The 18,053-nt window shown below is 39.6% G+C and overlaps 1 protein-coding gene across 3 annotated transcripts in view; it reads right to left on the bottom strand.

The window, feature by feature from the left end:
* Window positions 1–14,648, bottom strand: part of IFT81 (intraflagellar transport 81) — a 44,316-nt gene extending 29,668 nt beyond the window's left edge. Inside the window, exons 1-8 of one of the 3 annotated variants that reach the window (XM_014962101.1) lie at window positions 14,544–14,648; window positions 14,097–14,261; window positions 13,208–13,311; window positions 12,395–12,575; window positions 9,365–9,454; window positions 8,248–8,313; window positions 7,819–7,929; window positions 6,534–6,618 (exon numbers count right to left, since the gene is read on the bottom strand). In XM_014962101.1, coding sequence (XP_014817587.1) covers window positions 6,534–6,618; window positions 7,819–7,929; window positions 8,248–8,313; window positions 9,365–9,454; window positions 12,395–12,575; window positions 13,208–13,311; window positions 14,097–14,240 — 781 coding nt within the window. In that variant the 5' untranslated portion in view covers window positions 14,241–14,261; window positions 14,544–14,648. The other 2 variants (XM_014962107.1, XM_014962115.1) reach the window with 2 other exon arrangements.
* Between the last annotated feature and the right edge of the window lie 3,405 nt (window positions 14,649–18,053).

Here is an 18,053-nt window from a genome sequence, read left to right as displayed (position 1 = left end):
GGGTTTGGGGAGGGGGGGAAGCTTCTCTCCATATTTGGTGAATATGGAATTGCCATGAAACACCAAGAAAAATGGGAAATTCTGTCTTTGTCACATACTGCACAAGGAGAAAAGCTTGTGTTACAATAGTACAGCTGCTGCTGCTGAAACGCAGACGCGAAAGGATGTAGAGAAAAGCAGAGATTTTGGTTCTCAGGCTAAAAAGCCTGCCAACCACATCACTGACAGACAAAAGAAGGTCAGAACCAAGTGAAATACAAGTCTAGAAAAGGGCCTCCCGTTATTCTGCCGGATCTGCCTCTACAAAGACCGTACTGATAGATCCTCCTCACCCTCTGCTCCCAGCTCAGACTGAAAGGAAAGCTACTTGGTTTAGCTGCCAGAGAGGAAATAAGCCATTAGCTCTTGAGAAAGCCTCAAGAACAAGAAGAAAGAAAACAGACCCTGGGGAAAGCAGCGCTGTTAACGAAGTCAAATCAACGCAAGCTGAAAATGAGCGGGAATTCCTCTTTTCCAGCAGTTGAGTTTGTTGATTTCTGTGTTTATGAAAAGCAACACAGGATCTCTTCCCCTTCGTGAAAAAGTCATTTCTCTTGTGCAAAACAAACAGCATCAATCCTGGTGTCAGAACAGTAAGCAGAGTTACTCTCTGCCTGCACTTGGCTCTGCAGCTGTACCCTGAGGAACACGCTTGGACTTACTGAGAGACAATTCCCACTTCTTTCTTCCAGAAGAACTCGATTCCAGTCTTCCTCAGCCCACCAGAGAGCTGGGCAGGAGGGACCACATTTTAATGTCTCACTAGAAATCTACCACCTCTGCAAATGCAGCACAGCTTCCCACGTACACTGTGAGCTGAATTATCACCTCAGAACTGACTAGGAACAGAATTCCCAGTTTGATATTTATAACCAAGATCTTTGGTGTGGAAATCAAAGCTATATCAATTAAATTATTCTGATATTAAATATTAATATTTTTATTTAATCAAACTAATTTCTTGTTTTCCTCTTGGTACTGCATGTATAGCCCATACTTTATTTCTTGTACAATTCCAGTTTTCTTATAAAAATGTACATGCCTAAATAATTTATTGTAGATACGACACTGAATTCGGCAAATAACCACACCTAAACAATTGCTTTCATAAGAGCAGGGTTCTATGACTTCACAGTACAGCCCTGATGACTATCCAGATTTATTTCTCAGATAACCTGAGAGCTATTATCAATTTCTTTTAAACACTGTCTGTTTCTGCATCGTGCTTACTCTTGATGGTGCAAGCAGCAAGGAGGCGAGTTAAAACGACATCTCAGTGGGGAAAGACACAATGATGTCAACATCCCTCATGACTAATGTAGTTTCTTTCCTAAGATACTTGGGATATATTTTTCCTCCTATATGATTCAACACATGAAGAAGTAACTACATAAGAACTATTTTTGCTGCTTTAACAGAACCTTAAAAAAAAAAAAAAAAAAAAGAGAGGGCAGCACTTGTTTTACTTTTTTTTTTTTTTTCAGTGAAAAACATTCTTTTTTCAAATTCCCAGGCTAGAGGAAAGAAAAGCAAGCATACTTTAAATCTTTCCATTACACATATAAATTCTGTTTTTAATGTTTTAACATTGACTTATGGTTACAAAATCTACATACGTAAGCTGCACAGAAAGTCTGGCTCTGTGCCCTAAGGTTATTTTAGCAAGGTTCTGCCAACCACGTATTTACATCTGGAGAGCTATTAACAGCAACTCCTCATGTTTTCCACTCAATTTTTTTATTATTATTATTACAAAGGGAGGGATGGGAGAAAGCGTTTCTTAGCGCTTGCTCGGTCATGTAGGAAAGAGGCAAGTTTTTCTGCACAATTCTGCTAATGGATCTAAAACCTGATTCATCTTGTGCTCAGCGTCCTTTTCCCTCTACAGGCTACCAATTGTGCAGGCAAGTTTTTCTGCACAATTCTGCTAATGGTCCTACTTCTTTTCCCTCTACAGGCTACCAATTGTGCGTCCTAGACCAAAACCATTTGCAACAATAACTGATTTTTTTAAAAAGAAAAAAAAAAAGAAAGAGGATCACTCATTTTATCATTTTATAGACTTATCTGTCAGCACTTTGTTCAATATCACATAGGAAGGCCACTGCAAAGGCAACGATTCCATCCACAGCTCCCAGTGACATCAGAGGCCTGGGACAGGCAAACACTGACAGATTATCATCATATCATCCCTTTTGTATCTCCTTGAAAAACTAAAAAGCTTCCTGAATTTGCCATGGGAAGTTTTGCTTTCCATGTTTCTAAATATTATTGATGCTTTTTAAAACCTCTCTGACCTTTCAACATTCTTCTTGAATTCTGGTCACAGTGTTGCACATATCAGAGCTGAAAAGAAAGGTAATATAACTCTCCTACTCCATTTTCTTTCATAAATAAATGCATGGAGACCATCCAATCTTTGACACTGGGAGCTCCAGTTCTAACATTTTTACACCATGACCCACAAGTCCTTTTCAGAGTCACTTCTTCAGAAAGAGTCTCACATGCTGTAACTGCATTGCTTATACCTAGAGGAATGCATATCCTAGAGGAATACTATGGCATTTGGCTGTTCCTTAAAATACATACTGTTGGCAGGGGCTTTGCTTCCTAAGTGATTAAGGTCACTTCGAATCTACAGTCTGCTCTCCTCGTTATTCAGTCATTTCCTCAATTTTTATTTCATCTGACAATTTCACCAGTCATCATTTGCTGTTTTCTTTCAGGTATCTGACGTAAATACTAAACAATAACGAGCCAGACGTTGATTTCTGCATGTCCCTGTTAGAAATACATCCTCTCGGTGATGATTCTCTGATTAATTTCCTTTCTAAAACTTCTAATAAACCCTTTTTAATCCGTTTAACATAGGTCACGTTGAATTTTTGCTGCCTGATATTTCTTCAAAACAGGGCACAAGTTAAGAGTCAATGGTCTTAAAAAAGTCAACTATGGCAATACTGCTAATCTTACCAATGAGACTTGTATTCTAAAGGATATCAAGTCAGCTTACAAGTCCCTTACCCTTGACCTTGCACCAACTGACAGTGACTTTATAATAAACTAAATAATTTAAAGATAAAGTTCCACCTATCCATCCTCCTTTACTGAATACATCTAAAGCTTTAATTGTAATGTGGTCTGCAGTGTTGGTGGAGATCATTTAAACTTAGAATTTTAGGGAACGAGAGTTCTGTGGAAAAGAAAAGTGCTAATGTTTTCATTCAAACGGAATATTTAAATAATAGTATCCTAAATTTCTATTTTTTTCTCCAGTATTCAGAATGACATAAAAATAGTCATGTGTACAAAGCAATTCCTCTTTGACCGTTACCTTTGAAATTATCAGTGCTCTAAATCTGTTACTACATATTAACTTAATGAAGTATATAAATTACACATTTCATTGTTTATCAACAACAATCATCTTATCACATTCTTTTCATCAATATTTTCAAGCTAGTCATCCACTTCTTCATATTTCTGCCAATAAAGTGAACAATAATGTTCTGTAAAATGGACAGAGATCAAGAATTTCAGTAATTCAGTTCACTTCTTGGCATTAACGATTTGTGTTTATGCCAGCAGAGATGTTCAAAGCAAAAAGATGGCAATCTTGCTGAGAAAGCATGAGCTGGGTTATTCAAACTAGTGGTCAGTGTTAATAGAAATACTATTCATATCCAGCACAACAATAACACAAAACCACCCAGAAACTGCAAATTCATATTACTTAGTGCTATCAGCAGCAACTGCCTCTCTGTAGTCAAACAACACCCCAAGCAGTGCTGAGGTTAATAACAGGGAAGGACTGTACTGTGGAAACCAGTATGACCAATTTTAGTCTACAGAACATCCCGTAACAATCAACTGGTTTTCATGATACAATACAAAGTCTTCTAAATATTATATTTCTAAGAGTTAAAAACCTATGAACCATAAGCTGTATTTTCCTGGCACAGCTAGCAGCATCACCAGAGTGATGCTAATTGCATGTTAATGATACTCATGAATATGTGCTAGTGCTAGTTGCAGTCCTTAAAGAGTTCCTTTACATTTCTTTAAAGCATTTAATCCTAAATTAATTATAAGATGAAGTAATCAAAGCAGCATGCATCTGTTAAGACAAACAAAAAAGCTTCTACTCATTAGCCACAGCTCTTATCATATTATCTCACTTTGGAAGTAAAAACACCTGAAGTATTAAAATTGGAAGAAAACTATTTTAAAGGAAAGTATCTAACTTCCAGTGAAAATCCACACCTACCAACCAGCTGCTGAATTGTCAGCATACAAGCTATACTGATACGAGTAGCCAGCTGAGGTACCAAACGGCAGCCAAAAGGAATTTTTAAAATAAAATAAATTGTGCTATCTGTAGACCAACAAAGCTTTTAAAATAAATGGAATCCTATTCAGTGCATTGTGGTCACCAAATTTCAATTATTTAAAAAACACAGTTGGCATTCTGTAATTGCTACTACAGGCAGTGTCTTTAACTATTATGGGGAAAAGCAATTACAAAGTTAAGTCCTGAAGTCTTTGTTTGGGCAAAATTTCAACACAAGTTTTCTTAAGTAATGACTCCAAGTTTTTCTTCAGAACATCGAAACACTTTTTCTTTCCTGCAAGCAGGACTCAAGATAAGGAAATTAAATATGTTAACTTTATCTTTATTTTCATCTCAATGATTAAATGACATATTTACTGGCCTTTTATTATGTTACCTTTGCTTCTGTGAACTGAGCCCATCAAGTTTCCATTGGCCTTTAAAAACCCCAGGAACTGAAATAGAAATGTTGACACAGCTTTGCTGTATAAACTCCCTGATAGCTACTGCAAAAATGGAGCAGTTATAAAATCCACTGCAGGTCCCTCTGAGTAAAGAAGATAGTTCAGATATTCTTTTAGTTCCATTTGTGCTTCAGTGGCTGATGAGCATCATAAAAAAAATTAAAGTAAAATTACGAAGCAATAACAACACACAACATGGTGGTGATGAAAAAAATTATCTAACTCAAAACAGCTGCCAAAGCAGTTCTGTGATGCAACTGGAATCTTAAATGTACTTGAAAGAGTAGGACAGTGACTGACTTTACTAAGTTTAAACTGATAATTAGTCAGATTCTATCATTTTGCAAGTAATTTATACATATAACAAAAATAATTCTATGACTTTTTTTTTACCATAGCAACTTAGAATGCAATTGGATAAGCCTGTGAAAAGGACCATTCTGAGCCTTCTACCTTCACACTACTTTACCTACAGTGAAGTATTGCCCTATAAATCAACCCCAATACCTGTATGAACAGCACATAGAACCTCTACCAGTCCTGTGACGTGTTATTAACAATGAAGTGCAATAGACAAACTGAAAGCAGTTAAGCAATTTGCCAAAGATCACATACATCTGGAACACAGAACCCTACATCAACTCCCAGTTTCGTTGTCAAACCACCAGGCTAATCCTTGTTACATTTCCTTCAAAGCGATTAAATCATCAGAAACCTAGAAGTTGAAAAATTGTAGCCTTTGGAGACAGTAACGCATTTATCTACTAACTACAATTCCTTCCCACCTGCTATTTTTATAAATTATCATAAACTACTAACTTACTCCACAAGTAGTATAATTTATTTTGCTGGGATTATTTGCAGACTGAGATATCACTGAAAACAAAAAGCAATTTTGCTATTATTAATGTCATACTGCAATATACAACTCCATCAGCCACAGTTCGTATCATGAGAAAAAAGTATTTTCATATGTAAACAAGTATATTAATATATAGGCTTTAATATAGAGATATATCTAGTAGATATTATATATACTCATAAGTATGGTAATATATGCATGTGTGTGTAAATATTCAATACAAGATCTATAAAAAAAGCTTAATTAGCAAGTAGCTTTATTTTTGGTACCATACAAAACTACAACGCAAAATTGCACTACAGTAAGAAACAGGCCTCAAAGCTTTTCAAACAAATATTTTATAGAAGATAACTAGAAAAACAAGCCTACACTGAATAAAACATAGTACTCAATGTACTTATACATTCAATGAGAAAATCTTTAAGCAGCAGTATTTCACCAGTGCCCGCTTACAAACACAAAAGACATAAACCCTTACTAAACCAGAAGTTTGTCTGTTCTAAAGAGGTTTCTGCTTTTTCCAACCCTTTGTAGTTCCAACTGTTAATTTTGGTGAGTATTCAGTATTTAACTGTTCTAAGATTTTAAAAAAGTGGACCTCAAAGATATGACTGATACCCCCTTGTGTAGTGATTGTCTCTCTGGTTTTTTGTGGTAAGATATATTCAAGCTTAGGATTTCCAGCACATGCCTTTAGAACACAAGTTCGTTCTTTCTTTAGATTCTCTGAAGTTCTTATATGCTTTTTGGCACTACCCTATTACTGACAGCCATCCAGTTTTGATTTCATTTCTAACAGAGAAGTGTAAACCCCCAGCCTTTATAGAGTACTACTTACTTTCAGGTTTTGAATCCACTACTGCATGATGCATCTCTTTCAGCTGGAGCTGTGCTCTTTGCAGTCTCTGCTCTGCGTGGAACAACTTTTGAGAGAGAATTGGACACAAATAAGCACATCCAAACAGCTAGAACAAAAGAGTATCAAAAAGAATCCCAAATATAAATAATGGCAGCTATAAGCATCTGGTGATTATCTGTTTCACAAGGGAATGTGCCAAAACAGATTTTCAACAATTGGCCTGGGTTTACTTGATATTCTCTAGTGTTAATTAAGGAAAGCATTCTTGTACTCCCAAGCGATATTTTCTCTATGGCAGAAATTCATTAAACAAATTTCAACCAAAAATATGAGTGGCTTGAACACTAGAACAACAAGAAAAATACAGCATCAATCAGGATTACAGCAGATAACTCTCCTTATACTGCAGTTCTTCACTGCAGCAATCCAGTGTCCAACTTGAGAGCACACTGGAAAGCTGTTGCCAAACACCACCCAGTTAATCAGCGCTTTTGTGACTGAGGGATGTGTAGTAAGAACTGGAATTATCTGGACATCACGTTCAAGCAAAGATCCAACTGCTCAAAAGCCTACTGATTCACACTGATTGCACATCCAGATATAGACCTGCAGTACTAGAAATCCGGGGAGGGTTCCTCTTTTATACAGTGTTGAAGTTCATCTTACAGAATTTACTGAGATGATATAAAAATATGGCACCGGGTTTTATTAAAGTATCTTGTTTTGACAACATACCTCAGGAATAAAACCCACCCTTATATTCAGATGTGAACTGCTTTGAGTGCTTCCCAACATCAACTTTGTCCAACATGAGGACCAAAATCCCAAGATTGCTCCTGGATACATATTCCTCCCACCCAGTGAAAAGCTGAGGTACTTGCTGTGTTCCTCAGCCCTTGAAATCTTAGCGCAGATACAAAGAGATACAAATCAAACTAAGGAAACATTTGCTCACTACCATAAATACAAAGAATTCTCTTTCAGTGCTACAACAGTAAGTCATGGAACGTTTCCTGGGACTGCTAAAGGATGATGTCAGTGGCAGATGAGGCAGCCAAGTACCTTGAATGAGGTGTTCAAAACTTGCAGGGTCAAGCCTCTTCCCTTGAAATGTACAGAGATATTTATATTTTAAATGGGATTTAATTTTCTGATGTTGGGAGAAACTCTGTACTGTTGTTCTGATGCACTTTTTTTAAATGCACGATTCCCAAACAAATGTCAACAACTATTTATTTTAATAGGTATGCTTTTATGTCAGTACCTGATTTTTTTGTTCTTGTTTCTGTTGAGCTAAAGATTCTTCTCTCTCTTTTTCCAAGCGAAGCTGTCTTGCTATTTCAAGCATTCGTTGATGATTTTGTACTGTCTCCACCTACAGCAAGTGGATAAATAGTGCATGTTACTGTCAGATAGTTGAGAAATACATTAAAGAGATCATATGTCTCACAAGCCCACTTAACACTTCCTTTCCATACATGTTACTACTCAGAAATGACAGCGAAGTACTGGACTCGAGATTCTTAAAAGCTCTGGACTAACGCCTAGGGAGATTCCCTGTAGGTCAATTAGTTACTCGATTCCTTCCTAGACACACAGTATGTTTATCTTAATCCTTGTTTGCATTCCAAAATCAGAGTTGCAAGCCAAGGATTATGACACTGAAATGTAACAGCGTTACTTCTCTTATTACCCTCTTCTTAAGACGCTCTACTCTTTTGATGAGCTGATCTTTCTCCTCTTCCATTGCACTGATGTCCTAGAAAGCAGAAAAAAATAGACAAATGTTAATTTATTTACAATATAATATGCACTGGACCAAATTCTGTTCAAATTAATATGAAAAATCAGAATTCTCCTCTGAATACAGTGAAGCAGTTATAATTTTATTGATCTAAATCTACCCAGAATTCCAATCTCTCCCTTCTCTCTTTCTTCCCCCACAGTTCCCACTCTCTTTATGCTAACATTCCCTCATCTGCATCCTTGAGTAATAGTGTCCTTGTGTACATTTAAAATAAAAGCAGGTGGATTTCTCTAAAATAAAAACAAACAAACAGAAACAACCAAGAAAAAATCAGCATGAATTCAATACCTGATGCAGTCAAACATATGTTCTTAATGCAACTTCCTGGCAGACAATTTTGCATGAAGTTGCACATGTGATGTTTGTTGCCAATGTTTTGTATTAGAATTGTGTTAAAAAAACCCACTTCCTAGTGCTAAAGATGCTTCCGATTATTATTCTCCTTTAATCCCATCTTTAAACAGCAAAGATAGATAGCTATGAGAGAAATGCAAATAAACTCTCCAAATTTAGACCTTACCTCAACACTTGTTTAACTTGTCTATATGTCTTACTGGAAAGCTGTACACAGGCTTAAATATTTTTTCTGAAACAGGGCAAATATCTTTACTGAACACCTTTGCCACTCAGGATCATAATTTTTGTTGACTTAAGATCTTAATTCATTCAACACCCTCTGCAATTATTACCCTATAGCAGCAAAGCAAAAGGCTTTCTATCACTTTGCATTCACAGGAAAGGAGTTCTGTGAAAATCCTGCTGAAGGGAGTCTTGGCAGCCTTGTTCCCAATCCGCCCCAGAAAGCTCAGTTCTGAGCACGAGTGAGGACTTTCTAATCCGTTTGCCAACAGAGAACGGTTTCAAAAAGGCAGCTGCAGTGTCTATCAGCTCTGACCTCTACAACTTACACGCTGCAATGAGTCCGCAAAACCAACAAAAATAGAAGTGACATTCAAAAAAAATCTAAACAAAACTTGTGCAATTTTGTCAGGTTTTTTTTTACCCTTCTTATTTCTGCAGTAGATAAGCCACATGTTTTGAGCTGCTCGCACTCCTTATGTAGGTTTTTAAATGCTTCCATCAGTTCTTCATACTATAAAAAGAAATCAAAACCATGCAGAATGAGCTTTGTGTCTAAGGATTTTCAATCAACACGTTGCTTTACTACTAAGACAGTAAATATAGAAATAGAAATATGGTGAGAACAAGAATTAAAGGCATTTTCTTAATCACAAAATCTTGTCAACTTAAAAAGCAAAAATAAAAAATCACAGTGAATTATCTTCCATTTGAAGGTATACTCAGAAGTTTCACAATTTCTTCAGTATTTTTCACCTCTTCCCTTGTAATACATACTGTATTTTCCAAACAGGAAGATGAAATGTTATCTGAAAGGGACAATGTTGTATTAACAAATTGTTCTCTCTTGCTGTAAATCTGTAGATATCACATAGTAAATTTATCAGCCCATATGAGTTTGATCTAAGAATATGATCGAAGTAACAGGGCTTGAATTTATAGAGCACTGAGCTTCAGTCCAGCAAAGCAGTCCAAGAGCACACCTGACTTAACATGTGAGAAATAGTTTTGAAACATTGCATAATCGTGCCCTCAGTATAATACAGAGATTGATATATGTAGTTCTGTAGTTAGAAAGAAGCAGACAGTGTGCTACTTCCACACCAGTACGTTGCCCACCAGTAATCTTAAACTGAGAGGCAGTGTGAAAGTCTGTGTGGGCAGAGAAATAACAGGGGACAGCAAGAGTTTAGAAATATGGATAGGAAGTAAATTTAGATTCAACTTGGACAAATGCAAGCTGAGATATAAGGAAAGATAATCTCCACAGAAACAGCCATTCAATAAAGTGGAAAAAAATCTAAAAAGAGAGTATCAAGTCATTTTTTACTTCCTGGAAAGAGCAATTGATGTGAATGTTGAACACAAAATGGCAACAGCAAAACCCAGTTCAAACCAAGGGATCATACCCCTGAGCAGTGAAGCAGCAATTCTATTCTATAAAACTCTGAGGAACCAGCATCTGGAATGCTCTGTTCATTTCTATTTTTTTTTATATCAGACACACACTGACAAGCTGGAATGAATTCAAAAAAATAGCAATAAAATGGCTACTGAGAAGAAGATAAAGTAATAGAGGAAAAGTTTGATTAAATGGCAAATAGAGGTATGATAAGGCATGCACACGCTGGACAATGCAGAATGAGCTACCAAAAAAGTAGGAGTAAAACTGCAACTGGCCTGCATTATATCACTCATGCATTGTAGAAGTTAAATACCTTAACAAATAATGAACTAGCAGGTAGTCTCTGAGCAACTGTATTCACAATTGGTGATGTTCAACAGCTCTCCTTTGTGTGGATTCTCCACATCTTTCAGAAGGGGGGTTTAGTAAGTCTTTTCCTTATTGGGACACAAAATTTCAAGGCTAATGGTAAGATTCCAACAAGGGCATAACACAGTTTGGCAGATCATAACGAAGGGAAGGTTTCTTACTTTCACTGAATAAAAGCTGCAGCTACCCCATATGCACCCAAAATAGGTGACACACTCAAATGACTGCTGAACAGCCAGCTTCCTGTGGTGGAAAAAAAGATTCCTGGCATCTGGGGGCAACTCACTGAAGACTGGACAACTAGATTTATGCCTTAAGTTGCTCGTGTTTTAAATGATATATTGCAACCAATCTGATGTCCAAGTCACAAGAGAGTTGAGAAGGTGGCAAGTACTCTGAGTACCTTTTAAAAATAATTTGAAAAAGTACATTTGAGCTTGATTCTATACACCATAAAACCTGACCATGGTCTAAGAAGATTTCCATACTCTCACGTTTGAAATGTTTCTCTTAAAATACTCTGTTGCAAGCCTGTCTATCTAAATGCTTTAGGCTAAATTCTTTAATTCAGTAGTATCTAAATATTTGCATGGTACTGTTAAATTACATTAAGGCACTATATTACCCCAGCTTCTGTCATGAATTAATCAGCAGGGTATTTAATAAGTTTAATAAGACTGTTACACTATTGTAATCCCAAAATGGAACACATCTTACGTAATGGAAATAATGGAGTTGGATATTTATACATATTAAGACTGTGACATACTGAAAAAACATACAATCTACATTCCTTTCTCTCTTTCCTACTTCTGCTTAGTTATTCCAAGTTATAAATCCAATATTGTCAGTAGTAACAAAAAAATAAAAGGCTTAGTCAAACTTCCATCATACTATACAGCTTTGATGTCTACAGTTAATAAACGAGTTACCTGTTACAAACACACGAAAACACTGTGATTTTGCAAGTCACTATACATAACAAAACGCACAGAAACTGGATAAAAATTAGGTAAATATGTACCTCAGATAATACAGGTCTAAAAACATAACTTTGGTTCACTTTTAAGCTCTACATTTCAAACCCACCCACTCTGACTATCTAAAATCAACATTTAATGCTCACAAAAGAAGTGGGAACATAATGAGTAGGAATGTCAGCCCAGGAAAAAGAAATTTTTTACTTATTCACAAAAAAATAAATGGTTGAAGCAGAAGTGGGATAAGGCTAATATAAATATTAGGAGCTAAATATTATACTGACAATTAGGAGATATTGGCTTTTGGTCATAACATTTTCTGGACTAGTTTGAGGTGGTAATTTATAAAGTTAAAAATATCCATGTCAAGTTCAAAGGAAAAAGAAAGGGTGTTTAAGAAAGAAAAATTGGTCATGGCCAACATGGCTCTGAACATTATTTAGTACCCAGTACTTAATGGGCTTAAAACCTTCTAATTCAATGCTACCTATTAATATACAATTTCAGGGTTACTGGAGGAAAGATGGTCAAGACATATATTTGTAATTACGAATCTTTGCTCACCTGTGATTCCAACGTGCTCTTAACATAACTCGCTCAAACACGTATCTCAACAGTAACTCCCAGATTCATTTATCCCTCCTCCTACTGACACTTTAATTAATTAACATAAAAGGTTGGCATTCATGAAAAATGGTACCTGTTTGTTGATGTCAGCCACAGTATCATCCTGTAGAAACTCCGCTGGCACTTCCAATTTTACTAAGAAACGTGCCAGGTAAGCTCTTTTCTTGAGTTCATTGGTCCTCTGAAGAAGCCAATGTAAGACAGGATGAATTACAGGTTTGCTTCCAGTAACTAACCCTTGGCGAAATGCACTCCTATACCAAAACAACAAAATCAGTAAATCTCACACTAAAGAACACTGGCTTGACACAAAGAATTTGCAATATTTTGGCATTTCCTCTCCATTTGCCTAATGATTTTCTTAATGCTGTTAAAAGAGAAAATACTCATGATGCCAGTTCGCTATTTATGATCCCGATTCTGCAACCTTGAGACAGATAAAAAACCCCGTAACACGTGAAATGGCTAAAGCCAGCAACAGCGACTCTTCCTTTTCAGCGATATTCTTCGGGAAGAAAGGCAACGTGGGAAGAGTGTGGGTTTTTTTGGGTTATAACCCGGCGCAGGAGGGTGCAATCCTTGGTTCTGCAGGGCTGGGGAAGGGGCTGACCCTGCCAGTCATGCGGCACCCTCTCCTGGCTGACTCCGCAATAGCAGCGGCGGCAGCGGGGCCCGAGGGGCAGCCCAGACCTGCGGGGGTCTTCTGCTGGCACCCCCTATACCATATCCTATAGGGAGGGACAAGCCAGGAGCTCTCTTCAAGTCTTTAAACATGCCCACTGGGACAGCCGAGGTCAAAAATAAACACAAGTACTGAATTAAAGGTGGGTACCCTTTAAGCTGTAAGCAATGTTTTACCAGGATTCGTAGACAAAAAGATACTTACAAGTCTGATACGCTTCCTGGGGGTTTGTATTTAAGGATACCAAGAAGACTCAACATTCTTTTAGCTGTTTGTTCCGGCAGCTCCTCTCTAATGTCAACAGCATGCTAAATAATAATAATAATAAAAAAAAAATTAATTATCCAAGTCATGTTAATTAACTAGCAACACTAAAATAATTGACTTTATCCATTTATCACATTATGTCGATGAAGTTAAATGCTCCACGTGGAACATCCTTTTTATCACCAAACTTCAATGCTCTTCTAATAGATTTTTCTCCAACATGTGTTTCCTGGTAAATTTATCCTAGGTATACATTTTCCCTGGTCACAGGACCTCATCTATGCAGACAAACTACTTCCACCAGTGAAGTCAAACATCCAAGCACACCAAGGCATGTGTATCTGCACCCCAGATGAATGAAGGATCCCTTCTGATCTTACACACTTTTGGTAGCCTCAAAGGAAACAGATTCAATACCTATTGCAACAGCTATGTCGTGAGGTTCAGCTCCTGATTAGTTCCTGCCTTGTGGATGAGTGCAAGACACAGCCTGACTTTTGACTTAAGAACACAGCAGTTGTCAGTATGAACCAAGTTAAGATCTGTATCCCAAGGAAAAAGTCATCAGTCTCTAGGGGACAAGGATCCAGTATCCCTGGCCCAAGAAACATGTGCTGGTTTGCTAAAAACACACAGGTGTATAGATAGAAAGGATTCTTGCCAGGCACATTTACTTCCAGGAAGATTCATACAAGCTATTTTGGTAAACCAAACATGCCACAAGATTATACAGAGCCAGACCTAAATAAAAGCAAATCTCTGCGTCAAGCCCATTTAAGATGCTTGCAATTATGCAGGTCTGAGCGCCTCTGATTGACTTCCTTACCTTTGGGTCAATCTCCCCCAGAACATCATTGAGCAGCTGTAACAGCTGCACGGACTCTAAGGAGTCAAACGTGATTAAATTGTAGTTCTTCCGGAAGGGCTCCTGATTGAGCTTCTCAACAATGAACTGGATTTGGTCACTCATAATCGTGGCCTGGGAAAACCTCTGCAGAAAAGAACAGAAGAGATGTCGGGAGGCCTCGGGCGGGGAGAGGGAGCCGGGGGCGGCCGGGAGGGCGGGTGGAGGCACCACCTCAGCGAGGCCCACGGCACCCCTGAGGCGGCGAGCTGGCCCCGGGCTCGGCCCGGCCTCCCCCTCAGGCCCGCGGCCTAGGGAGGAAGGTCCGGCCCCTCACAGAGAGCGCGGGGGGGAGGCAGCCGGACCCTGAGGTAACGGGGAGGCCTCGTCCTTCGCCCCGGCCCTCCCGCGCGCGCACCTCCCGGTTACCCTGGTAACGGTTGGCCGGGCCAGGGCGACGGCGTCACTTCCGATGCTACCGCGCGCTTTCTGCCCACGCGCCGGAGCGGCTGGAAACGGGCCCGAGCGAGGGGGCGTCTGCGCACGCGCGGAGCGGCGGCGGGGCTGGGGGGGGGGAGCGGTTTGTAGAGAATGCCGCCGCCCCGGCGGGACGCGGTGGGCTCTCCCGGTGTGAGGGCGGGTTCTTGCTCTCTCCTCGCCTGTTTCGCTGCCCTCGCAGCCGGTTCCCTCCCTGAGGGGAGGCAGGCCCTACCGGGAGGCCTCCCGGCGGCGTCGCGGCTTGTCCCCCGGTAGCCCTTCCCGCCGCCTTGCCAGCTCGGTGGGGGCTCTGGGAAGCTCACTCCTTCCCCCTTCCCGCCCTAATTGGGCAGGAATTGAGAATTTTTATCCCCATCTCCTGAGCAGAGGGCAGCTGGTGGTGCTGCCAGAGCAGCAGGTCGTGCCCCGTGCTGTGGTGCAAGGCCGGGGGGGTGGGAGCAACACCGTGGCTAAAAATGAGGGGGATTTAGTGGTGGGGTGGGTGCTGCTGTGCTGTGTGGAAAGCAGGGCTGTGGTCACTGTAGGTGATGCTGGGGTGCGCACACCGTGGGCCGAGTGTCTCGCATGGCATCTTCGCAGCGCAACTGCTCTTGATGCAAGGAACGGTGGAAATAGGTTTCAGATTCACCCTCTAGAGGATATACTTAGCTGTGTGGTTTCTCAAGAGGGAGGCTGTTGTCGCGTGTGTAGGAGATGTACAAACAGATTGATGCAGTTATGCAATTAAGATTTCTGGCAGTCTTTGACAGCATAAAGTGGTGTCAAGTGTGGCTGATGTACGGATCAGGTGAATGGTTACCTCATTTCTTTGAAGTGGGAAAATGTATAGAGGTTCCTTGTGAAACAGGAATGCCAGTCTTCGTTATGGGCAAATTTATGTCCTTAGGGTTGAACATCAGTTGTTGGTGTGCCTCAAAGTAGCGATAAATATGTAGTGCTGGCTATGCTAAAACTGAAACAAGGACAGGAGCTTCAAAAATACCAAGTGGTCAAAAAATACATTAAAGCGAAACTTGTTCATGAAATGTGTCTCTTGATGTGCAAGTTTTTTGTTGCCGATCCTTCAAAGCCCATGCTTAGACCTTAAATAGGTGGATTTTGGAGCCTCTGCTATTGCAATTAGCTTCTTGGATAGTCTTAGAATCCCATGTGATTCCACAGATGATGGATTAAAATATGCAGTGAGTCATATTAAATTGGTGCCAATTGAAAGGCACAGGTTGTAAATCACTGCAGAATTTGACTCAGTAAATAGCAATCATAAATGTAATACTTTGCAATTCTAAGCACTGCGTCTATCTTAGGTTAGCTCCTTTTTTTTCTTTCCGAGGAGCAGAAAATTCTTCATAAAATACTAATTTACTTGTCTTCATTGGAAGCCTGACAAGTGACACTGCAATGCTGTCCTAGCTTTTGACTGGCTAAACTAAGTTACAGAGGGGATGGATAGGTTGCTTGTGACTGTGCATGAAAGCTGTGGTACAGCCAGGAACATAATCCAAGTCTCCTGACTCCTGGATTTCAACTTTAAAACCTGATCATGTTTCCTTTGTGCTTTCAGTCTGTATACTGACCTTTAGGAATCGTATTTACCTACAAGTTCCCAGAAGAGATCTGATACACATCCTCTCTTCAGGCCTCAGTGCAGAGGAGGAGACAGCAATTGTGCTCACAGTGCTAAACATGGAGAGGGATCTGCACTGGGTAGAATGAGAGGTTGCTGCTCTCAGATTCTTTACATCAGATTATTTCAGTCCTTACAACTTCCAAGAAGCAAGTTCTGGTCTTCTCATGTCTCTGTAACATTACAGAGGCAACAAATAAAGAAGAGGAAGGATGTCTGAAAACTTTAGAAAGCACTAAGATAAGAAGAAAAAAAAGATTTTTTCACTGTATTGTGGTGGAAAGCCATGAAGTCTGATTGTTCTGACTTGGGGAAGGAGACCTTCATGACCAGATGTCATTAGAACTGGACTGGCTGAGCTCTGGGTTGTTGGCCCATTTGAAAGCTCAATTGATTGGGGGCAGGAGCAAAATCATACATCGGAGCCCAGTTCTATGGGACTTCCCAACTTGGGGCAAGTGTAGGGGATTCTGTGTCGTCCTTAAAGTTAGAGGTTTTCATGATCCTTCCTTCCAACGGTTTTGTGCTATTTGTACATGCAGCCCAAAGTAGCTGTACTGCTACCCAGGTTGCCCACCTGCTGCTTGATATTTACAGTCTGTAGTGGTGCCTGAATTTTCTAACTTACTGCTTAAAAAAAAATTAAGGTCTTGACCTCTCTATCACAACAGAATCTTCACAAGAATCTTCACACAATCTGGATCAAATCTTACAGAATCCAAGACCAGTGCTCTTATGTATTTGTTGTATAATTCTGGGGGCATTTTCCAAATTCCCAAGTTAGTTTGCATGGAAAGCGACACAGAGTTTCAAGCGAAGTTTCCTAATGACATGAGAGTTATTATCAGAGTTGAGCCCTATAAGTCCATCCAGTTCTCTGGGTCGGGGGGCTGATGTTTTATATTGCTCGGGAAAGGCTTATGGAACCTGCTTATTGAAAAGACATCATGCAGAGGCAACGTGCGGCAGAAAGAGAATGGAATCTGCAAATAAATGATCCAGAGCTCTTTAGATCTGCAGGCACAGCTTCATCACTTCCTCCTGACTTTCTCCTCCCTTTATAGCTACTGCTGTGGATGACTGCTTTGCAAAACTGTGAGAGAGCTCAACCATAGAGGCCAGCAAATCAGAGTGGAACGAAACCTGAGCAAATCGAAATCGTGCTCCACGGGCAAAGAGAGATCACCTTATATGGGAACACAATGGGCAAGGAGATGAATACGTCCGGCTGAGCTGCTGAGGTCAGATCCCAAACAGATGGAAGACATTAATGTGAAAAAAAGAGCATTTAGCAAGAGAAGACAACACTTAACTTCTGCTCACTTACACAATCTGAGCCCTCCTGTTTGTGTCTTTTATAATAAATATTGTTATGTTTATGCACACATAGGTCTCACTGTGTTATATTAAAAATCAATTTCTTTGTGTCTATTCTAAAAGCATCCTAGGTCTGTTTCTGGGTCCTACTTGCAGCTTTTTCAGTTATTATGTAGGGGGATTTTGCTTGCTGAAGTGTCACTAATACCAACCCTGCTATTATGGACCGTGGTCAGCAAAAGCCTAAGGAGTGATCACTGATGTCTCCAAAAATTAAGCCTGTTTGTGCAGAATGTAACTTGTTCCTCTGTGCTAAAACATTTAAGACCATACTGATAGCCCAGAAACCTGCCTGGTCTTGAATGTTTTGTCTTGAATGGCTACCTACAGCCATAGGCAGCATCCTAGGTGATTTAAAATACTGAAGGATTGGAAGGAAACCATTAGATCTGTGTTGTAGGTTTTGTATATTTTGTGCCTCTGTGGGTCTTCTTTTGCAA

Source organism: Calidris pugnax, unplaced genomic scaffold (assembly GCF_001431845.1).
Source record: "Calidris pugnax isolate Ruff unplaced genomic scaffold, ASM143184v1 scaffold32, whole genome shotgun sequence".
NCBI classification, from domain to species: Eukaryota; Metazoa; Chordata; class Aves; order Charadriiformes; family Scolopacidae; genus Calidris; species Calidris pugnax.
Note: the sequence above shows the minus strand (reverse complement) of the source record. Positions and strands in the feature narration are given on the sequence as shown.